General features: G+C 39.4%; 1 protein-coding gene across 29 annotated transcripts in view; it reads left to right on the plus strand.

Annotated features, from left to right (window-relative positions):
• The window catches only part of RIMS2 (regulating synaptic membrane exocytosis 2), a 701,736-nt gene that overhangs the window by 33,708 nt on the left and 642,928 nt on the right, over nucleotides 1-25,100 (plus strand). For 4 of the 29 annotated variants that reach the window (XM_070075390.1, XM_070075386.1, XM_070075388.1 and 1 more), the window contains exon 2: nucleotides 331-514. The exons of the other annotated variants lie outside the window; for them this stretch is intronic. Coding sequence is in view for 3 of the 4 variants with exons in the window: in XM_070075386.1 (XP_069931487.1) it covers nucleotides 477-514 (38 nt within the window). In the remaining variant the exon portion in view is untranslated. The remainder of the gene's footprint in view (nucleotides 1-330; nucleotides 515-25,100) is intronic. 29 annotated transcript variants of the gene reach the window in all.

Consider the following 25,100-nt stretch of genomic DNA (forward strand, 5'->3'; position numbering starts at 1 on the left):
CACTCCCGAAATTGGCCACAATGGCTGGAGCTGCGCTGATCCGAAGCCAGGAGCTGGGAGCTTCTTCTGGGTCTTCCACGCAGGTGTAGGTACCCAAGGAATTGGCCATCTTCTACTGCTTTCCCAGGCCATAGCAGAGAGCTGGATTGGAAGTGGAGCAGCCAGGACTTGAACTGGCATCCCATATGCCTCAGGCAGGCAGTGGCTTTACCTGCTACACCACAGTGCTGGCCACAGCCAAAACTTCTTAAGCACTTAATATGTAATAGGCACTTTGATCGCTTTAATACTATCTTTGAGGAAGTTGTCATTATTATCCTCATTTTACAGATGAGAAAAATTGAGAGGTGCACTTCTGATGATGGTGGATTAGGCAATTTGGACTAGCCCTTCCACTGACAACAACTAGAAAAGCTGGATCAAATATAAATTCATCTGTTTGAGAGTGTCAGAGGGCTAACACATCAGTGAAGACTATGGGGATACAATCCTGGAGAAGAAGGAAACCCAAAAGGTGAGCTGGGCATTTGAAGATTCTTTCTGCTATGGGAATCTACTAGTTCAGTAGATGTGGCTGAGATGCTGAGATGCTAAGAAGAGCCTTTGACACACTCAGAGGATGGGGCTAATGGAGCAACAGTTTTGATTAACCATCTGTTGAGCAGGGAGATTGCCTGCTAAATCCTGCAGCTTTGGGTTGGGATCTGAAGGGCCACACCGTGTGAGTGAAATTGAATCTGAAATACAGTGGTCTACTTACAAAATAAAGCAATTTAGAATTATCCTAATCCTTGATTAAAGAAAATTAAGTACATCCTGGATTGTTAATGACTTTAACAACCTGATAAAGCAAAAGTTAACCTTTCTGGTGGAAGTAATATTATGTTTGGCTTTAAAGAATTTCTACTGTTTACATAAAATGTCTTGCATACACACAAAAATAATCAGGCATGCAGGAGACAAGATCAGAGGAGGCAAGATCATGTAACTGAAACTGATAGAAACAACAGATCATAGCAACAGATCTGGAGGGGATTCAAATAATGGAGTTCTCAGACACTGATTTAAAAAAGTTTGTTTAGGGGGCTGGTGCTGTGGTGCAGCAGGAAGTATGTTTAGGGGGTTGGTGCTGTGGTGCAGCGGGTTAAAAGCCTTGGCCTGAGGCACGGGCATTCCATATGGGTGCCAGTTCTAGTCCTGGCTGCTCCTCTTCCAATACAGCTCTCTGCTGTGGCCTGGGAAGGCAGTGGAGGATGGTCCAGGTCCTTGGGCCCCTGTGCCCACATGGGAGACCTGCAGAAAGCTCCTGGCTCCTGGTTTCGGATCGGTGCAGCTCTGGCCATTGCAGTCATCTGGGGAGTGAACCGTCAGATGGAGGACCTCTCTCTCTGTCTCTACCTCTCTCTGTAACTCTGTCTTTCAAATAAAAAATAAATCTTAAAAAAAAGTATGTTTCGTGTAGAAAAATATAAGTGAGGGTTTTGGCAGATATCTAGATTCATAAAAACTAAAAGCATAACATAAAAATGTAGAACTGAAAAAGACAGTACATGAAATTAAGAACTCATTGACTATATTTAGCAGTGTATTAGATATAGGTGAAGAGAAATAGTTAGCTTGAAGATAGGAGAAAATATGTGTAATAATATGATAGGATGGAGGAAGAAGAATAAAATTACTGAGAGACATAGAGGATATGTAAAGTTGGAATTCCAGAAAGAGAGGAGAAAGAGAGTGGGAAGATAACAATATTTGAAGAGATAATAGCTGAGTTTTTTCTCATAACTGATGAAAGACACCAAGTCATAGATTCACAACCTGCTGAAAACCCAGGAAAGATAAGTGCAAAGAAAATAACAACTAGGCATATCATAATAACTTCCAAAAGCCCAAAACAGCAAAAATCATAAAAATGTCCAGAAGAAAAGAAAAATAACGAGTTTCACAGTAGCTCCAATAAGATTTACAGCCAATTCTCAACAGAAACAATGGAGGCTATAAGACGATGGCTCAGTGTCTTAAAAGTGCTGAAGGAAAAAAAAAATGCATACTTAGAATTTCATGTCCAGTGAAAATATACCTCAGAAATGAAGACAAAACAAAGGACACTTCAAATATATAAAAATTGAGAAATGTCACCAGTTTCCCACACTTAAGTAAATACTTAATAAAGAATGTTCTTCAGCTTGAAGGAAAATAATCTTGGATAGAAAACTGGAAGTGGAGGAAAAAATGAAAACAGATAAAAAAGGTAATTTTGTGGATAAATGGAAATGAATGCTGACTAAAACTAAAATGATATATAATGGGGTTCCAAATATATGATGAGAATTAAAAGTACATGATATTAGCATATACATTGGGATAAGATAGAGTTAAATGGTTTTAAATTACATTGCCTAGAAGAAGTGAACATATGCATTCTAGAACTTGCAGAGTCATTGAAGCACATTATAATTGCTGAGTTTATTTTAAAATGATAGTAGTGTATTTTTTTTGCCAGAGTGTCTTGGCTTTCCTTGCCCAAAATACTCTCATGGGCTCTTCAGCCAGATCCAGTGCCTTAAGGGCTGATTCTGAGGCCAGAGTGCTGTTTAGGACATCTGCCATTCTATGAGTCTGCTATGTATCCTGCTTCCCATGTTGGCCTTGTCTAAATAAGATCGGAGTTGGTGAACTCAAAAGGCTTCCATAGCCTTGGCAACTCATGACAAGAGCCTAGGGTGATTACTGACACCATAAACAAGAGTGTCAGTTGTTAAGTCAACAACAGGAGTCACTGTGCACTTACTCCTCATGGAGGATCTTTGTCTTTAATGTGTTGTACAATGTGAATTAATGCCATAACTAGTACTCAAACAGTATTTTACACTTTGTGTTTCTGTTGAAATCTTTACTTAATATATACTAAATATAGAATTTTTTTTTTTGACAGGCAGAGTGGACAGTCAGAGAGAGAGACAGAGAGAAAGGTCTTCCTTTGCCGTTGGTTCACCCTCCAATGGCCGCCGCGGCTGGCGCGCTGCGGCCGGCGCACCGCGCTGATCCGATGGCAGGAGCCAGGAGCCAGGTGCTTATCCTGGTCTCCCATGGGGTGCAGGGCCCAAGCACCTGGGCCATCCTCCACTGCACTCCCTGGCCACAGCAGAGGGCTGGCCTGGAAGAGGGGCAACCGGGACAGAATCCGGCGCCCCGACCGGGACTAGAACCTGGTGTGCCGGCGCCGCTAGGCGGAGGATTAGCCTAGTGAGCCGCGGTGCCGGCCTAAATATAGAATTTTATGTGAAAACATTACTAGAGGTAAAGAAAGTTATTTTGTTCTGAACATTTCAATTCATTACAATTTATTATAACTAATTTATATGCATAATAATGTAAACTAAAATAAATATAAAGCAAAATTTTACAAAATCTTAAGTAAAAACAAAACCAAATGTATGGTGCTAGAAATCAAAATTATGCTGACTGGGAGGAAGGGCTGGTGCTGTCTTTTTCTCAGATTGATCTGTACATTTAGTTTAATCCCAGTGAAAATTCCATCAGTTATTTATTTTTCTTTTTGAGAGAGAGATACAGACAGAGAGAGAAAATTATCATCTCCTGTTTTATACCCCAAATGCCCACAGTGGCTGGGACTGGTCTGGTACCAGAGCCAGGAGGCAGTAACTCAAACCAGATCTCCCATGTGCGTGGCAGGAACACAATTACTTTAGTCATTACCACTGCCTCCAAGTGTCTGCATTAGCAGAAAGCTGGAGTCAGGAGCTGGAGTCAGGAATTGAACTGACACTCTAGTATGGAATCTTCTATTGCTTTCCCAGGCCATAAGCAGAGAGAGCTGGGTTGGAAGAAGAGCAGCTGGGATAGGAACTCGCACCCATATAGTATGCCTGCGCTGTAGGCAGAGGCTTAGCCTACTACGACACAACGCCAGCCCCAATAGCATAGATTTTTAAGCACACATAATTGGTTTGGAGTATTTCTTCTGCTATCTGTTTATTGTAAGTGTTATTTATTTGGTCATCTTTGAAAGGGAGACTGATAGATAGATATTGATTTTCCATCTGCTGATTCACTCCCAAATGCCTGCAACAACTTGGGCTGGCCTGGGCCAAAGCCAAGAGCCCAGAACTCCATCTGGACTTCTCATGTGGGTGACAGGTACCTAAGGACTTGCAGTATTATTTGCTGGCTCCTAGAGTATTCATTAACAAGATGCTGGATCAGAAATTGAGGGGGGCGGCACTGTGGGTAACAGGTAAAGCTGCCACCTGCAGCGCCAGCATCCCATATGGACGCCAGTTTGAGTCCCGGCTGCTCTACTTCAAATCCAGCGCTCTGGTATGGCCTGGGAAAGCAGTGGAATATGGCTCAAGTCCTTTGGTCCCTGCATCTGCATGGTAGACCTGGAAGAAGCTCCTGGATCCTGGCTTCAGATCTGCGCAGCCCCAGCCATTGTGGCCAACTGGGGAGTGAACCAGTGGATGAAAGACCTCTCTCTCTGTCTGCCTCTCCTTCTCTCTCTGTGTAACTCTTTCAAATAAATAAATAAATAAATATTAAAAAAAAAGAGAAAGAAACTGATTGGGGAATGGAACTCAAACAGTGCAATATGGGATATGGGTATGGAACTCAAACAGTGCAATATGGGATATGGGTGTCCCAAGTGGCTACTTAACCACTGTGCCACAATGCCACAATGCCTGCCCCTTTTCTTTTTTTTTTTTTTTAAAGATTTATTTATTTATTTGAAAGTGTTACACAGAGAGAGGAGAAGCAGAGAGAGAGAGAGGGAGAGAGAGAGAGAGAGGTCTTCCATCCGCTGGTTCACTCCCCAGATGGCTGCAATGGCCAGAACTTCGCCGATCTGAAGCCAGGAGCCAGGAGCTTCCTCTGGGTCTCCCATGCGGGTGCCTGCCCCTTTTCTGCCACCATGCCGTAAGTCATGCCATAGGTCATGTTCAATAATTAACTATAGTTAATTTAGGCATAATACAATAATACATAGATAAAACTAATATGTGCTTCTAGTGTTAGTTTCTAATTCTTCCACGTTAAATTACGGCAAAATGTTCAGCCAGGTGTAGCTGAGGAAATAGCTTTATTATGGTACTGAACAGATCATCTTTTTTCATTTTCTGGCTTATCATTTTCCAAAAATACAATTGTCTGCATTCAAATCTACTTACCATTCATTATGTTATAGAATTATGATTCAGTATATTTGAGATGTGATCCTAGGAGTGAAGGAAAAACTTTTCTAGGATGTTCTGATCTCTCCATCTCATTCCACTGCTTGGTTTTGGCTAGGGTTTAGCAAATCTGGCCTATGGACTAGATCTGATCATTCTGTTTTTGTTTGACTTGTCAGTTAAGAATGACTTTCTTATTTTAAAATGTTTTAAAAAAAATCAAAAGAAGAATCTGACTCATGAAAAAATATGGAATTCAAATTCTAATGTTATTGGAACAAAGCCATACTAATTTGTTTGTGTATTGTCTATAACTGCTTTTATGGTAGAGTTGAGTGGTTGGGTCAGTAACCATATGGGGGACACTATTTGTAGAGCATGATCCACTAAAAATTGCAATGGTGCGGTTATAACTCAGTAGCATTTTGAGTGCCATGGATATTGCTGTACTCTGACATTTAGTTCTATTTGTATTTTAATAACCAGTGGATATTCATCATGTCCAAACAAGAAAGGAAGAGGAATTAGACTTCAAATATTGTGCTTTTAAAACATAGTGGAAAGTGGATTATTTTTAAATCAAATTAGATGACAAAGCATTGTGTTTATTATGTATCAATGCTGTAATTATACTAAAAGAATATATGTTGACCCATCATCATATTTTCTATGAGGGAAGATTAAAAAATTTAGAATGGAATATTTCATTACAGCAGAATTTGTTTATGAAAATGAGATTACAACCAAAGTAAGTTACCAAGTAATTCATTGGTTGGCCAAACAAGCAAATCCAGTTACCATGGTGAATTAATTGCATCATATTCAATTGCAGCAGCTGAAAAAAATGTCCAGAGAAAATAAACTTAAGACTAGTAAGCCTTTTGTTGAGAACAGAATTGAGAACATTGCAGACAAAATATAGAGTCAATTAAAAAAGAAGACAAGTGATTTTGAGAGATTTACCTTGGATCTTGCTGAGTTGACAGATGTTATTTATAGTTTTATATTATTATTTGAAAAATCAGTACTGAGTTTGAATAGCCTCTATGGATAGTCAATGTAGAACAACTAGAGGCAACATTTTCAGATTTTGAGAAAACATTAATGTAGTACAACATGAAGTAGAACCTGCTAAGATGTTAAAATTGAAAAAAATAAAGATATATAAGGAGTAAAAAAAGGCTTAGCTGGACAACTTTACAAAGCTCACGAAAGTCTAGGATGTTTAAAACTAATGGTTTTTCATTGTAGTTTATGAACAGTAATTCTGTAGAAAACACTTGAATTGTCATTCTCTGTTGTGAACTTAACCATCCTCAATTCTGAGTATTTCAGGAAGTGAAAATCATGACATGTCATATAGGCATTTGATGGCTTAGCAATGGTAAAATATTATGATTTTTTAAGTCTCAGTGCTAACATTTAACTGTAGCTGAAAGAAAAACATCCTTAACCACTATCAGTGAACCGCAAATGGCTTTGGAAATTTGCTTTTACTACAGAACTGATAAAATTTCTAAGGTCAACCTGTACATTTCACCTATCAGGCACACTTGTATTTGGAACTTACAAATTTTATGAAGGAGCTGTTTACCATGACTATGATAAGCTGATTTCAATGACAATTAGTATTAACACTAATAATTTAGAGCTAATTTATGTGCTTTCCATGCTGTCAGTAGTTAAAAATGAGTAAGCTATCCATTCCCATACCTGTTTTCAGTATAGATACATTTGTCTAGATCAAAGTATGGTTTCAGTAACATTACTGTAGCTTTGATGCAAATGCAGACTTACGTATTGCAAAACTCATTTAATTCTATAAGCAAAAAGCTACCACCTTACCATAATCTGCAATGTAATAGCATGTGAAGTGGCAAGTATCATGATTCAAATTCAATTCTGCAAGTTTTCTTCAAGTGATAAATAACTGCAATTAAAATATTCTCATAAAAATTGATATTTAGTTTTTATTTTACTTATAGATCAGCATCATCAGATGAACATTTAAAATTGGCTTGGAATATTTTCCTTTGAATCCCAATTAAGTGTAATATTTTACCTCCCCCAAAAGAATTCTGTTGTTCTCATTAGAAGGCCTATATTATTTCACTCAATTATTTGAAATTTTTAATAAGAATTTTCTAGAAATTTGTTTTCTCTCATTATGTTAGTATTACATATTAGCCTTAATTTGAATTTTGACTCACAAAGTCTGAAATATTTATTGACTGTCCCTTTATAGAAAAATAAAGTTTTCCAAACACCAATAGTAACTAATCTGAAGTCTGTTCATTGTATTTATAGTCTTCTTTGAATAATTGAGAGGAATTTATTTCTCTTTAGCTTGAAATATACAGTTTGCTATTGCTACTTGTAACTTAAATTCTTTTAAGATTTATTTGTTTAATTGAAAGAGTTATATATAGAGAGGGACACACACACACACACAAACACATACACACAACACATACACGAGAGAGAGAGAGAGAGAGAGTGAGAGGAATCTTCCATCTGCTGACTTATTCCCCAGATGGCTGCAATGGCCAGGGCTGAGCTGGTTAGCAGGGCCCCAACCACTTGGGCCATTCTCCTCTGCTTTTCCCAGGTCATTAGCAGGGAGCTGGATCAGAAGTGGAGCAGCCGGGACATGAACCAGCGCCCATATAGGATGCCAGCTACGCCACAATGTGGGCCCCAAGGATGTGTTTTGAAGAACTTTTGTATGTAAATTGTTTACAGCTTCAGAATGTATATACAAGTTGGTTTCAGCAATATCACACCATTTTGCCTCCTTTGGAAGGTAGGGACAAGCCAAAAACAACCATAAACTATGGATAGAAGCAGAACAGCTACCTTCATCATCACTTCTGAATGTCAGAAGTCTTCTTTCTCAGTGACATTTTATCCTAGTTATGTGGGTGTTAGCTGTAGTACAGATTTAGTCTAGCACCAGTAGAGTAGGCATGGAAGTGTAGTGTAAATGTTTCCTCCTCATTTGCTGTGCAGCCTGTCAGTTGCTCTTAATTGTTTCCACATAGTTTGGCAGTGAGCTACCCTGCTAGAAAAGCCTTATCTACACTCATATTCTGAACTTTTGACTCTTAGAAGCTACCAGGAGACTTACTGAGAAATGTGATTATTCATTCCGTAAGTGGTGGATTAAGCTCAAATAGATCTCTAGGATTTTAATGCTATAATATTTAACTTCATTATTAAGTTGATGACATTTAAAAGAACTGCTTTGGGTATGTATGAAATTTTGCCAAAACTCTATGTTAGCTTTTAGCTAGGCTCTAGGAGCCAGTGATAAGCTTTGGTCATCTGGTTTGCTTTCTTATCATCAGTTCTTGCTGAACAGTGGGACAAAAATTTGGTACATTTTGAATAATGATAAATTTAGCAATGAGTGGCAGGATTAATTTTCAGGTAGCTAGCTCAGTGTGATAAGATGAGTAAGGCTCCACTTTATAAGCTTTTGAATACTCTAAACTTAGAGTATAACAGATGTACAAAAGGTGAAAAGTATTGAATTAAAGCAGGGCACTAGAGAAAATCTTCTAATCCAAAAGGAAGACAGGAAGAGAGGAAGAAAGGAACAAAGGATCCACAAAACAACTGGAAAAAAATTAACAAATGGCAGTTGTAAGTACTTACCTATTAATGTAAATGGATTAAATTCTCTGATCAAAAGACATAGAGTGGCTAAATAGATTAAGAAAACCAAGATCTAAATGTATGGTTCCTATATCAGACTTACTTTATTTTTAAGGACACAAATGGATTGAAAGTGGTAGGTTAGAAAAAGATATTCTATGGAAATATAAGCCAACAGAGAACAGGGTAACAATATTTATATAGATAAATAAACTTTAAATAAAAAGGTCAGTGTATAATGAAAAATGATTAATTCATAAAGATACAATAATTATAAACATATTTGCACCAACGATCAGAGCATCTAAATACATAAAGCAAATATTAATAGATATGAAAAGAAAGACTGCAATAAAATAAGAATAGGGAACGACAATACCTCACTTTCAGTGATGGACAGATTGTACAGACGATAAGGAAAACATTGGCATGAGCTACACCTCAGAACAAATGTATATAACACACACACACACACACACACACACACAGACTGTTACATTTAATAGCAACAGAATACAGTAGTCCTCCCTTCTCTATGACCACAAGACACCCTGTGAATACCTGAAATCAGGGATAGTACTGAACCTGTATGTACTATACCTATGATAAGCTTTCACCTTTTCACTTAAAGGAAGCATTTTAAAAAAATATTTTTATTTACTTATTTGAAAGTCAGTTACAGAGAGAGACACACACACACAGAGACAGGGAGATCTTCTGTCTACTGGTTCACTCCTCACATGGTTGCATTGGCCAAAGCTGAGTCAGGGGAAAGCCAGGAGCCAGGAGCTTCATCCAGGTCTCATATGTATGTGGCAGAGACCCAAACAACTGTGCCATCTTCTGCTCCTTTCCCAGATCATTAGCAGGCAGCTGGATTGGAAGTGGAGCAGCCAGGACATGAACCGGTGCCTATATGGGATGCCAGCATTTCAGGTAGTGGCTTTATAGCCCCTACAGGAAGCATTTTATTACTTCTCTTTGGTATATCTGAATTACCAGCAACACTACTTTTGTGATTTGGGACCACTGTTAAATAAGTATTACTTCAACACAAGCACTTTCATATCATAATTGATATGGTGACTGAACTGACTTCTAAATTTGCCAAGTAGGATGGAATGGGATAGTGGGAAAATTTATCATGTTACTCAGAGCAGTGCATAATTTTAAACTTATGATTTGTGTATTTCTAGAATTTTCCATTTAACATTTTTTGTGCCATGATTGACCACAGGTAACTGAAACTGTTGAAAGAAAAACCACAGATAAGGAGAAACTACTGTACACATTCTTAAGCATCCATGGAACATTCTTTAGGATACATCATAAGTAGGCCATGAAACAATTCTTTTACAAATTTAAGGATATTGAAATCCTATCAGGTATCTATTCTAATCACAACGATATGAGACTAGAAATCAATAACAGGAGGAATATTAGAAAATGGCAAATATGTAGAAATCAAATGACATGTTCTTGAATAGCCAATGGGTCAAAGAAAAGATTAAAAAGGAAAGTAAAAAGTATCTTGAGAGGCAGATGTTTGACCCAGTGGTAAGACATTGCTTGGGATGCCTCCATTCTATTTTGGAGTGCCTAGGTTCTGGTCTTGGCTCTGCCTTATTATTTTCCACCTTCTTGCTAATGTGTATCCTGGGAGGCAGCAGGTGATGGGCTTAGGTAGTTGGGTCCTTGCCACTCGTGTGGGAGATACAGATTGAGTTCCTGGCTGCTGACATTGGGTAAGATTTGGGGAGTGAACCAGCAGCAGATGATCTCTTTCTAACTGTTTCTGTCTCTCTGCCTTTCAAATAATAAATGGATAAAATTAAAAAAATCTTGAGAGAAATAAAAATGGAAACATAACATACTAGAACTTATGGTATACGGCAAAGGCAGTTCTATGAGGGAAGTTTATAGTAATAAATGCCTACATCAAAAAGAAGGAGAATAAACCAAACTTCAAGTTAGCCATCCTTTTATAAAACCTAAGATCAACTGTACATCCTGGAGAGTCCTTTAGTATAGAGTCAGTTTCCCATCTTGAAGAGAATAGAGAAAGGCTTCCCAGATCACTTACTGATGATAACAATATTAAATGAAAACATAACAAACAATTTAACCTTTAACCTGACGATGTATGGAAGCATTGCTCCAGGTTGTGCTCAGTCTCACTGACAAATTACTCTCTGAAGAAGGAAGAACAGTAGGCAGTTTTTGGTGGACAGTCTAATGGGCCCAAAACCCATCAAAAGACCTGATTATCCTGTCTGGCATGCTCATGATAAAACAAAAGAGCCATCAAAAGGGTGGGATGCCTAATTTGTTTTGCAGCAAACTGGGAGCTCAGAAAGGTGGAGTCACCAATCTGTTGCTATTATGGTAAGATTGGAACAGTGTGGGGAGGGGCAAAGACCAGTTGTAGGATGAGGGCCATTGGGTGAAAGCATGGAGATGGGCCCATTCCCAAACTCGCCTTTGCTTCTCCAGGAGGAGGGTGTTAGGATTATAGATAAAGCAGGGGGAGTAGACAAGTGCTGGTTTTGAGATATGGTTGGAATTCCCAGGTAAGAGAGGGAGGTACAGTAAGTGAGACGTAGAATAAAAGAGTCTTGGCTTTTCAGTGAGAGCCTTGGAAGTTAAGAGAACTTGAGCTGGAAAAAGTTTAAAGCTGAGAAAGGAAAAAGCTTAGATGTAGGAAGTTTTTTTCACTTTCCCAAATGCTCCACAGGAGTGATAAAGATCTTAAATAGTGTCAGGGTCAAACGTGGAACCAAGAGGAGGGTTGGATAGAACTTGGGATTGAGGCGTTCCCATGGTGACCTATAGAGTTGGATTGGTGGATATCGGACATCCCTGAGATCACAGCCATCTGACAGGAGGATATGGGAACAGAGGGTGGGGTCATCACCCATGCAACCCACTAGAGCCCAGGGCTTAGCCTGTAGAAGGGAAACAGGGGTTTGAGTCATCACCTACACCCACTGCTGCCCTTTCACAGAGTCCATAGGGGCCCGAGGCTATAGGAGTTGTGGTGCCTGGTACCAGGAGTTCAGGGTGAAGTTGAGTAGAACCACAGCCCCTTAGAGAGTAACAAAGACAGGATTCTCCACCCGCCCCGTTTTACCTCAGGAATTTGAAAGGCCTGTGTGTAGATGGAGATCATGGAGCATTCAGTGGCGTGGAAGGAGGTCTGGGGCTGTGTTTTGTGGCTGGCATAAATCCAGGATCCTGAAGCAGCTCAGGTCCTTGGTGGGGAGAGCAAGATGGACAAGAAAGCCTGGATCCGAGTCACGACACCAGTGTAAGGCTGCTACAAAACACACCAAACACTTGAGTTAAGGGAAAGGATTTATGGACTGGGAAATCTGACAGGCCAGAGGGAAGGGGTGAAGAAGAGAGAAAAAGGAGTCCAGAGAGAGGGGGAGAGAGAGAGAGAGAGAGAGAGAGAGAGAGAGAAAGTCTTCTATGAAAGCACAGCCCCAAATCTGATAGCTTCATTGCTGAATTCTATTATTTAGAGAAACCTATTAAAAATCCATTGAAACTCTTCCTAAAAATGAAAGAAGATGGAATACCCAAGCTTATTTTACAAGGCCAGCATAACTGTGATACTAAACCCAAGCAAGGACATTACAGGAAAATAAAATTACAGACCAATATCCATCATGACCATGGAGGCAAAAATCCTCAAGAAAATACTAGCAAACTGAATTCAGCAACACGATAAAAGGATCATTCATCATGATCAAGTGGGATTAATCACAGGGATGCAAATCAGAAATATGATACATCATGTTAATTTGATTAAAGACAAAATGATCATCTCAATAGAAACATAAAAGGAATTAGACACAATTCAACATAATTTCATAATAAAAATGATTAGTAAATTAGGTATAGAGGGAATATACCTCAACACAATATAAGTTGTATGTAAAAAGACCACAGAACACCATACTCAGGGGTAAATTGTTGAAAGCATTTCCTTAGCATAGAATGCGACCACAGAACACCATACTCAGGAGTAAATTGTTGAAAGCATTTCCTTAATGTAGAATGAGACAAGGATGGTCACTCTTGCGACTTCTACTCAATATAGTACTGGAATTCCTAGCCAAGATAGTTAGTCAAGAGAAAGACATGAAAGATATCCAAATTATAAAAGATGATAAGGGATCTCTTTAGATAATGTGATCTTATATATAGAAAAGACTCCACAAAAGGTTCCAGCAAAAACCTGTTAGAACTAATAAAGAGATTTAGTAAACTTGCAGGATGTAAAATGAACATGGAAAAATCAGTATCATTTCTATACAGTAACAATGAACTATTTGAAAAAGAATCAAGAGGATAATTCTGTTTATAATAGGTACAAAAATAATTTAGGAAGGGTGTAAAAGATGTGTATATTAGAAAGTGTAAAACAATGATAAAAAACTGAAGGTGACACTAGTCAATGGAAATATAACCTGTGTCCATAAATTAAAATAATTAATATTGTTAAATTTCCATGCTATTCAAAATGATCTACAGATTCAGTGCATTCCCTATCAAAATTCCTTTGATTTTTTTACAACAGAAAAAAAAATCTTAAAATTTGTATGGAATCATAGAAAGATCCTGAATTGTAAAGTAGTCTTGAAAAAAAGGAACAAAGCTGAGCCGGCGCCGTGGCTCAATAGGCTAATCCTCCACCTTGCGGCGCCGGCACACCGGGTTCTAGTCCCGGTTGGGGCGCCGGATTCTGTCCCGGTTGCCCCTCTTCCAGGCCAGCTCTCTGCTATGGCCAGGGAGTGCAGTGGAGGATGGCCCAGGTGCTTGGGCCCTGCACCCCATGGGAGACCAGGAAAAGCACCTGGATCCTGGCTCCTGCCATCGGATCAGCGCGGTGCGCCGGCTGCAGTGGCGGCCATTGGAGGGTGAACCAACGGCAAAGGAAGACCTTTCTCTCTCTGTCTCTCTCTCTCACTGTCCACTCTGCCTGTCAAAAAAAAAAAAAAAAAAAAAAAAGAAAAAAAGGAACAAAGCTGGATGTATCGCATTACTTGGTGTTATTTATTTTTTTGGCTTAAAACAATAGACATTTATTATTTTAAAAACTTTTATTTATTTATATATACTTATAAAGTGACATAGAAATTATGTATATTTCTAGGTTACCACTTGATATTTTGATGCATGTATACATTATATAATAACCAAGTCATTACCTGGCTCTTATTTATTTATTTATTTTTAAAGATTTACTTATTTACTTGAATGTCAGAGTTACACAGAGAGAGAAGGAAAGGCAGAGAGGGAGAGAAAGAGAGAGATCTTCCATCTGCTGGTTCACTCCTTATTTGGCCGCAATGGCTGGAGCTGTGCTGATCCGAAACCTGGAGCCAGGAGCTGCTTCCCACATGGATGCAGGGGCCTAAGGATTTGGGCCATTTTCTTTTTTTTTTTTTTTTTTTTTGTATATTATTTTATTTTAGGCCATAGCAGAGAGCTGGATTGGAAAAGGAACAGCCAGGACTCGAACTGGTGCCTATATGGGATGCCGGCACTGCAGGTGGCAGCCTCACCTGCTACACCACAGTGCTGGCCTTTCATTTTTTTAAGCTTTTATTCATTTCTTTATTTGAGAGGCAGAGATAGATAGACAGAGATAGAGGGAGAGAGAGAGAACTCTCACCGACTGATTTACTACCCAAAGGCCTGCAGTGACCACAGTTGGGCTAGGCTGAAGCTGAGAGACAGGAATTCAACTCCCCCACATGGATGGCATGGACCTAATCACTTGAGCAATTAACTGTTGCTTCCATGGATGTGCATTAGCAGGAAAGTAGACTGAGGAGCAGAGCCTGGACTCAAACTTGGGCACTTTGATATGGGATGGAGGCGTTCCAATTGGCATCTTAACCACTAGGTCTAATGTCTGCCCCCTCCCCCCATTACCTGATTTTAAAACCTTAAAAAGCTGGGGTATCACAACAGAGCCTATTATCATAAAAATAGACATAAAGACCAAATGGAAAATAGCTGAGAAGTAAATTTAGGCAGTTGATTGATTCTCTACAAGTTTGCCAACAACACACAATGGGGGAAAGTACAGTCTTCAATAAATGAAGTTGGAAAAACTTGATATCCACACGTAAAACAATGAAGTGAGACCTTTACATCATATACAAAAGTCAGTTCAGCATGAATTAAATAAGTAAGTGTAAGATCTAAAAGTAGAAAACTATTAGAAGAGAGCATAGAGGGTAAGTTCTACAACATTACTCTGGACAATGATTTTTGGGATATAATCCCCAAAGCACTGGCAAGAAAAGCAAAAATAGACAGCTGAGAAGGCATGGAAGCAAATGATTCTGCACAGCAAAGGAAAGGACAAATAGAAGAGGCAACCCGCAGAATGGGAGAAAATATTTATAAACCACACATTTGATAAGGGTTTAATATCCAAAATATCTAAGAAACTCAAATAACTGAATAGTAAGAAAAACAAAGTATTAGACATTAAAAGACCCTTGGAAATTTCTTAAAAGACATACAAATGGTCAGCCATTATAAGAAAAAAATGCTGAACATCATCCATAATCAGGAAAATACAAATTAAATTCACAGTGAGATAGCACCTCACACCTGTTAGAATGTCTGTTTTTGAAAAGATGGTAAGTCTTGGCCGGCGCCGCGGCTCACTAGGCTAATCCTCCGCCTAGCGGCGCCGGCACACCGGGTTCTAGTCCCGGTCAGGGCGCCGGATTCTGTCCCGGTTGCCCCTCTTCCAGGCCAGCCCTCTGCTGTGGCCAGGGAGTGCAGTGGAGGATGGCCCAGGTGCTTGGGCTCTGCACCCCATGGGAGACCAGGAAAAGCACCTGGATCCTGGCTCCTGCCATCGGATCAGCGCGGTGCGCCGGCCGCAGCGCGCCGGCCGCGGCGGCCATTGGAGGGTGAACCAACGGCAATGGAAGACCTTTCTCTCTGTCTCTCTCTCTCTCACTGTCCACTCTGCCTGTCAAAAAAAAAAAAAAAAAAAAAAAAAAAAAGATGGTAAGTCTTATAGATGATGTGGAGAAAATAACCCTTGCACACCACTGATAGTGGTACAGCTGTTATCGAATACAGTAACTTGGTTCCTGTAAGAATTCAAACTAGAAACACCATATGATCCAGTAATTCCATCACTGAGTATATTTCCAAAGGAAGTGAAATTGACATGTCAAAGAGATACCTGTTGTCTCTTGTTTGCTGCAGCATTATTCACAATAGCCAAGATATGGATTCAACCTAACTGTCTATCAGTGTCTGAACTGATAAAGAAAATCTGGTATGTATGTATACACACACATATGCACACAACATTCACATTTAAAGGAGAAGGAAATCCTTTGATTTGTGACAAGATGAATGAACCTGAGGACATCATCAAGTGAGATATTTAATGCTGATTTTAATTGTCCAGCTATACTGTGTCCAGATTAATTTGCCCGTAGAAAAGAGAGAAGGTTTTGCAAGTTACCTTATTTTCTTTATGTTGTTAAATGCTGTGGCTTGATATGGTTTGAGTTTGTCTCCCAAAGGTTGATGTGCTGAAAGTTTAGTCCTCAGTGTGGCACTGTTTAGATAGTGATACTTTTAAGGGGTGAAGCCTAGTAGAAGCTGATTAGGTACTGATGGTATTACCCTTTGGATTGATTAATGTAGTTCTCTTGGACCCTGGTTAGTTCTGCAAAGCAGGTTATAAAAGTAGCAAGGCCAGCTCTGAATTTGTCTGGCTCTGTGTATTGCAGTGTGATCTCTTTCACTTGTGTTCCTACCATGTTGTAATATACCCAGAGCAGAAGTTGGTACCATGCTCTTTTTTTTTTTCTTTTTTGACAAGCAGAGTGGACAATGAGAGAGAGAGACAGAGAGAAAGGTCTTCCTTTTGCCGTTGGTTCACCCTCCAATGGCCCCCGCGGGTGGCACATCGCGCTGATCCGAAGGCAGGAGCCAGGTGTTTCTCCTGGTTTCCCATGCGGGTGCAGGGCCCAAGCACTTGGGCCATCCTCCACTGTACTCCTGGGCCACAGCAGAGAGCTGGCCTGGAAGAGGGGCAACCAGGACAGAATCCGGCGCCCCGACCAGGACTAGAACCTGGTGTGCTGGCGCCGCAAGGCGGAGGTTAGCCTATTGAGCCACGGCGCCGGCTGGTACCATGCTCTTGTACCTCCAGAACCATGAGCTATTACATGAACCCTTTTTTTTAATAGAAAATTTTTATTTAATAAATATAAATTTCAAAAGTACAACTTTTGGATTATAGTGATTCTTCCCCCCATAACCACCCTTCCACCTACAAACCATCCCATCTAATTCCTCTCCCATCCCATTCTTCAATAAAATTCATTTTTAATTATCTTTGTATACAGAAGATCAACTCTATACTGAGTAAAGATTTCAACAATTTGCACCCACTCAGACACACAAAGTATAAAGTACGGTTTGAAGAATAGTTTTACCGTTAATTTTCATAGTACAATACATTAAGGACAGAGGTCCTACATGAGGAGCAAGTGCACAGTGACTCCTGTTGTTAATTTAACAATTAACACTCTTATTTATGATGTCAGTGATCATCCGAGGCACGTATCATGAGCTGCCAAGGCTATGGAAGCCTCTTGAGTTTACAGACTCTGACCTTATTTAGACAAGGCCATAATCAAAGTGGAAGTACTCTCCTCCTTTCAGAGAAAGGTACCTCCTTCTTTGATGGACCCTTCTTTCCACTGGGATCTCACTCGCAGAGATCTTTCACTTAGGTTATTTTTTGCCAGAGTGTCGTGGCTTACCATGCCTGAAATACTCTCATGGGCTTTTTAGCCAGATCCAAATGCCTTAAGGGTTGATTCTGAGGCCAGAGTGCTGTTTAGGACATTTGTCATTCTGTGAGTCTGCTGTGTATCCTGATTCCCATGTTGGATTGTTCTCTCTTTTTTAATTCTATCAATTATTATTAGCAGACACTGGTCTTATTTATGTGATTCTTTTGAAATTTTTTTTAAAACTTTATTTAATTAATATAAATTTCCAAAGTACAGCTTATGGATTACAATGGCTCCCCCCCCCCCCATAACTTCCTCCCACCTACAACCATCCCATCTCCCACTCCCTCTCCCATCCCATTCACATCAAGATTCATTTTCAATTATCTTTATATATAGAAGATCAATTTAGTATATACTAAGTAAAGATTTCAACAGTCTATACCCACATAGAAACACAAAGTGTAAAATACTGTTTGAGTACTAGTTATAGCATTAAATCACAATGTACAGCACATTAAGGACAGAGATCCTACATGAGGAGTAAGTGCACTGTGACTCCTGTTGTTGGCTTAACAATTTGACACTCTTGTTTATGGTGTCAGTAATCACCCTAGGCTCTTGTCATGAGTTGCCAAGGCTATGGAAGCCTTTTGAGTTCACCGACTCTGATCATATTTAGACAAGGTTGTAGTCAAAGTGGAAGTTCTCCTCTCCCTTCAGAGAAAGGTACCTCCTTTGATGACCTGTTCTTTCCACTGGGATCTCACTCACAGAGATCTTTCATTTAGGTCATTTTTTTTTTTTGCCAGAGTGTCTTGTCTTGGCTTTCCATGCCTGACATACTCTCGTGGGCTTTTCAGCCAGATCCACATGCCTTAAGGGCTGATTCTGAGGCCAGAGTGCTGTTTAGGACATCTGCCATTCTATGAGTCTGCTGTGTATCCCACTTCCCATGTTGAATCGTTCTCTCCCTTTTTTATTCTATCGGTTAGTATTTGCTGGCACTAGTCTTGTTTATGTGCTCCCTTTGACTCTTAGTCCTATCATTATGATCAATTGTGAACAGAAATTGATCACTTGGACTAGTGAGATGGCACTGGTACATGCCACCTTGATGGGATTGAATTGGAATCCCCTGGTATGTTTCTAACTCCACCATTTGGGGCAAGTCAGCTTGAGCATGTCCCAAATTGTACATCTCTTCCCTCTCTTATTCTCACTCTTATATTTAACAGGGATCACTTCTCAGTTAAGTTTCAACACTTAAGAATAACTGTGTATTAATTACAGAATTCAACCAATAGTATTAAGTAGAACAAACAAAAAAAATACTAAGAAGGATAATGTATTAAGTTGTTCATCAACAGTCAGGGCAAGGGCTGGTCAAGTCACCATTTCTCATAGTGTTCATTTCACTTTAACAGGTTTCCCTTTTGGTGCTCGGTTAGTTGTCACCGATCAGGGAGAACATATGATATTTGTCCCTTTGGGACTGGCTTATTTCATTCAGCATGATGTTTTCCAGGTTCCTCCATTTTGTTGCAAATGGCAGGATTTCATTTTTTTACTGCTGTATAGTATTCTATAGAGTACATATCCCATAATTTCTTTATCCAGTCTACTGTTGATGGACATTTAGGTTGATTCCAGGTCTTGGCTATTGTGAATTGTGCTGCAATAAACATTAAAGTGCAGACCGTTTTTTTGTTTCCCAATTTAATTTCCTTTGGGTAAATTCCAAGGAGTGGGATGGCTGGGTTGAATGGTAGGGTTATATTCAGGTTTCTGAGGAATCTCCAGACAGACTTCCATAGTGGCTTTATCAGTTTGCATTCCCACCAACAGTGGATTAGTTTCCATTTTTCCCCACATCCTCACCAACATCTGTTTTTGGGGTATTTCTGAATGTAAGCTATTCTCACCGGGGTGAGGTGGAACCTCATTGTGGTTTTGATTTGCATTTCCCTGATTGCTAGTGATCTTGAACAATTTTTCATGTGCCTGTTGGCCATTTGGATTTCCTCTTTTGAAAAATGTCTATTGAGGTCCTTGGCCCATCTCTTAAGTGGGTTGTTGGTTTTGTTTTTGTGGAGTTTCTTGATCTCTCTGTAGATTCTGGTTATTAATCCTTTATCTGTAGCATAGTTTGCAAATACTTATTCCCATTCTGTCGGTTGTCTCTTCACTCTCCTGACTGTTTCTTTTGCAGTACAGAAACTTCTCAATTTGATGTAATCCCAATAGTTAATTTTGGCTTTGACTGCCTGTGCCTCCAGGGTCTTTTCCGGTGCCAATATCTTGCAGGGTTTCTCCTATGTTCTCTAATAATTTGATGGTGTCGGGTCGTAGATTTAGGTCTTTAATCCATGTTGAGTGGATTTTTGTGTAAGGTGTAAGGTAGGGGTTTTGCTTCATGCTTCTGCACGCGGAAATCCAGTTTTCCCAGTACCATTTATTGAATAGACTGTCCTTGCTCCAGGAATTGGTTTTAGATCCTTGATCAAATATGAGCTGGTTGTAGATGTTTGGATTGATTTCTGGTGTTTCTATTCTGTTCCATTGATCTATCCATCTGTTTCTGTACCAGTACCATGCTGTTTTGATTATAACTGCCCTGTAGTATGTCCTGAAATCTGGTATTGTGATGCCTCCGGCTTTGTTTTTGTTGTACAAGATTGCTTTAGCTATTCGAGGTCTCCTGTGTCTCCATATGAATTTCAGCATCATTTTTTCTAGATCTGAGAAGAATATCTTTGGTATCTTGATTGGTATCACATTGAATCTGTAAATTGCTTTTGGGAGAATGGACATTTTGATGATGTTTATTCTTCCAATCCATGATCAAGGAAGATTTTTCCATTTTGGTATCCTCTTCTATTTCTTTCTTTAAGGTTTTGTCATTCTCATCGTAGAAATCTTTAATGTCCTTGGTTAAGTTTATTCCAAGGTATTTGATTGTTTTTGTAGCTGTTGTGAATGGGATTGATCTTAGCAGTTCTTTCTCAGCTGTGGCATTGCTTGTGTATACAAGGGCTGTTGATTTTTGTGCATTGATTTTCTATCCTGCTACTTTGCCAAACTCTTCTATGAGTTCCAATAGTCTCTTAGTAGAGTTCTTTGGATCCTCTAAATAAACAATCATATTGTCTGCAAAGAGGGATAGTTTGATTTCTTCCTTCCAAATTTGTATCCCTTTAATTTATTTTTCTTGCCTGATGGCTCTGGCTAACACTTCCAGAACTATGTTGAATAGCAGTGGTGAGAGTGGGCATCCCTGTCTGGTCCCATATCCCAGTGGAAATGCTTCCAACTTTTCCCCATTCAATAGGATGCTGGCCATGAGTTTTTCATAAATTGCTTTGATTATATTGAGGAATGTTCCTTCTGTACCCAACTTGCTTAGAGTTTTCATCAAGAAAGGGTGTTGAATTTTATCGAATGCTTTCTCTGCATCTATTGAGATAATCATATGGTTTTTCTTCTGCAGTCTGTTAATGTGGTGTATCACATTGATTGATTTGTGAGCATTGAACCATTCCTGCATTCCAGGGATAAATCCCACTTGGTCTGGGTGGATTTTTTTCCTGATGTGTTGTTGTATTCTATTGGTGAGAATTTTATTGAGGATTTTTGCGTCTGTGTTCATCAGGCATATTGGTCTGTAATTTTCTTTCAATGCTGCATCATTCTCTGGCTTAGGGATTAAGGTGATGCTGGCTCCATAGAAAGAATTTAGGAGGATTCCATCTTTTTCGATTGTTCTGAATAGTTTGAGAAGAAATGGGATTATTTCTTCTTTAAATGTCTGGTACAATTCAGCAATGAATGCATCTGGTCCTGGACTTTTCTTTGTTGGGAGGGCCTTTATTACTGTTTCAATTTCTTTCTCAGTTATGGGTCTATTTAGGTTTTCTGTGTCTTCTTGGTTCAGTTTAGGTTGATTGCATGTGTCCAGGAATCTATCCATTTCTGATAGGTTTCCCTGTTTGCTGGCATACAAGTCCTTGTAGTAATTTCTGATGATTCTTTTTATTTCTGTGGTGTCTGTTGTTATGTTTCCTTTTTCATATCTGATGTTATTGATTTGGGTCTTTTCTTTTTTTAGTTAGTTGGGCCAATGAGGTGTCAATTTTGTTTATTTTTTCAAAAAACCAGCTCTTCGTTTGGCTGATCTTTTGTAATGTTTTTTTTGGATTCAATCCTGTTGATTTCTTCTCTGATTTTAATTATTTCTCTTCTCCTACTAGTGTTGGGTCTGGTTTACTGCAGTATTTCTAGGTCCTTGAGATGCATTAAAAGTTCATTTATTTGGTGCCTTTCCAATTTCTTGATGTAGGCACCTATTGCTATAAACTTTCCTCTCAACACTGCTTTTGTTGTATCCCATAATTTTTGGTATGTTGTGTTGTTATCCCCATTTACTTCCAGAAAGTTTTTGATTTCTTTTATGATTTCTTCTATGACCCATTGTTCATTCAGGAGCCTGTTGTTCTGCCTCCATGTGTTTGCATATGCTCTAGGGATTCCTGAGTTGCTAATTTCCAGTTTCATTCCACTGTGTTCTGAGAAGCTGCATGGTATGATTCTAATTCTTTTAAATTTGCTGAGATTTGTTTTATGGCCTAGTATGTGATCAATCCTAGAGAAGGTTCCATGCACTGCCGAGAAGAATGCAAAATCTTTAAATGTAGGATTGAAAGTTCTGTAGATATCTGTTAGATCCATTTGGGTAATAGTGTCGATTAAATCTGCTGTTTCCTTGTTGATCTTCTGTCCGGTTGATCTGTCTATTTCTGAGAGTGGAGTATTGAAGTCCCCAGTGCTATTGTATTGGAATCTGAGCCTCCCTTTATGTCCCTTAGCATACCTTTTAAATAAACCGGTGTCCTGTAATGAGGTGCATATACATTTATAATAGTTACATCTTCCTGTTGAATTGAACCCTTAATCATTATATAGTGCCCCTCTTTGTCTCTCTTAACAGTTTTTGTGTTAAAGTTTATTTTGTCTGATATTAAGATGGCTACACCAGCTCTTTTTTGGTTTCTGTTGGCGTGGAATATCTTTTTCCAACCTTTCACTTTCAGTCTGCATGCATCTTTGTTGGAAAGATGTGTTTGTTGTAGGCAGCAAATAGATGGGTTTTGTTCCTTAATCCATTCAGCCAGTCTGTGCCTTTTAACTGTAGAATTGAGTCCATTAACATTCAATGTGACTATTGATAAGTAGTGACTTTGCTCTGCCATTTTCCCAAAGATATTTTCTAGTATATGCTTTGAGCTTCCTATGATCTTTTACTGGTAGGTTTTCTTCCTTTACCTTCTTTCATATTGATGGCTGTATTTCTGTGTGTAGCACATCTTTAAGCATTTTTTGCAGGGCTGGACGAGTGGCGACAAATTCTTTCAATTTCTGTTTGCTATGAAAGGTCTTTATTTCACCTTGATTCACAAAGGAGAGCTTTGCAGGATATAATATTCTGGGATGGCAGTTTTTCTCTCTTAGTACCTGGGCTATATCTCGCCATTCCCTCCTAGCCTGTAGGGTTTCTGATGAGAAGTCTGCTGTGAGTCTAATTGGAGATCCTCTGAGAGTAATCTGACGTTTCTCTCTTGCACATTTTAGAATCTTTTCTTTATGTTTCACTGTGGTGAGCCTGATTACAACGTGTCGTGGTGAGGATCTCTTTTGGTCATGTTTATTGGGGGTTCCTTTGTGCTTCCTGTACTTGGATGTTCTTTCCTTCTCCAAACCCAGGAAGTTTTTCTGCTAGTATTTCACTAAAAAGGCCTTCTAATCCTTTCTCCCTCTCCATGCCTTCAGGAACTCCTAGAACATGTATGTTGGGTCTTTTGATAGTATCCTGTAGATTCCCGACAATATTTTTTAGATTTCTAATTTCCTCTTCTTTTCCTTGGTTTGACTGTATACTTTCCTGTTCTCTGTTCTAAGTCCAATATTCTCTCTTCTGCTTCACCCATTCTGTTTTTGAGAGAGAGAAAGAGAGAGAGAGAGAGAGAGAGAGAGAGAGGGAGAGAGAAAGAAATTTTCCATCTGGCTCATTCCCCAAATGGTTGTGATGGCTTGAGCTAGGAACCAGGAGCCAGGAGCCAGGAGCCAGGAGCCAAGAGCTTCATCCAGGTCTCATACGTGGGCACAGAGGCCCAAAGACTTGGGCCATCTTCTGCTTTTCTCAGGTGCATTAGCAGGGTACTGGATTGAAAATGATGTGGTCCGAACTCGAACCAGTGCCCATATGGGATGCCAGCATTGCAGGTGGCAGCTTAAACTGTTATGCTTCAACACTGACTTCAGATATGTATTTCTGTTGGGAAAATAGTGATATAAAAGTTATGTTTCCAGGATTAGCCAAAAAATTTACCTAACAAATGCTGACACTTCTTAATAAAATTTCTGCTAGCTACTGTGTTGTCAAAAGCCCGTTGAAAGTTTTTAACTGCTAGCATCAACTATTTGTTTCTTTTTAAAAGATCTGTTTATTTCTATTTGAAAGGCAGAGTTACAGAGAGAGGATGGAGACACATATACATACACACACACATACAGAGAGAGAGAGAGAGAGAGAGGGAGAAAGAGAGAGAGGGCTTCCATCTGCTGGTTCACTCCCCAAATGGCTCCAATTGCTAGAGTTGGGCTGATCTGAAACCAGGAGCCAGGAGATTCTTATAGGTCTCCCACATGGGTGCAGGGGCCCAAGCACTTGGTCCATTTTCCACTGCTTTCTCAGGTACGTTAGCAGGGAGCTGAATTCGAAGTGGAGCAGCTGCGACTTGAACCCAGTGCCCATATGGGATGCAGGCACCGCAGGTGGTGGCTTTACCTGCTACACCATAGTGCTATCCCCAGCATCAAATATTTCATTAATATTTAGTACACTGTTAACTCCTAAGAGTCTCTGTCATTCTTGGCAAGAATTACACCTGCCTATGCAGTGTGTGGAGTTATAGGAGAGGAGTCCTGAGTCTAGGGACCCTAAACATACCTTTCCTTTGCTTTAGAAGGAGGCATTATAAGTATTTTCCAAAGCTGTAAACAAACTTGCCCTTGGCTTTGGAGGCAGCGCTTATCTTCCACGTGTTTGCTGGATAAACAGAAGATAATCCAGAACAATGAGAAGTCTGTGCCTGAGCTCACAAGACATACAGAAACAAGACATCCATGAGTTGTCTCCCACCATCTTATTATCTTATTAGAATTATTATAGTGGGAATAATCACTGTGTTCCTGTATATATGAAATATGTGAAACTTTTATAACCTAAATAAAATTAAAAAATGAACAAACTATTTCAAGAAACTTTTGCACTTTATAAAATTAATGATAAGTGAAACCACAGATACTATATTTATGTTGCTTTGAAGTTATGTTAATACATATAGATGTTCTCTTTTTGTTAAATAGGAATTGTTAGCAACTTGACTAGTATTGC

This window comes from Oryctolagus cuniculus, chromosome 6 (assembly GCF_964237555.1).
Source record: "Oryctolagus cuniculus chromosome 6, mOryCun1.1, whole genome shotgun sequence".
Lineage (NCBI taxonomy): Eukaryota > Metazoa > Chordata > Mammalia > Lagomorpha > Leporidae > Oryctolagus > Oryctolagus cuniculus.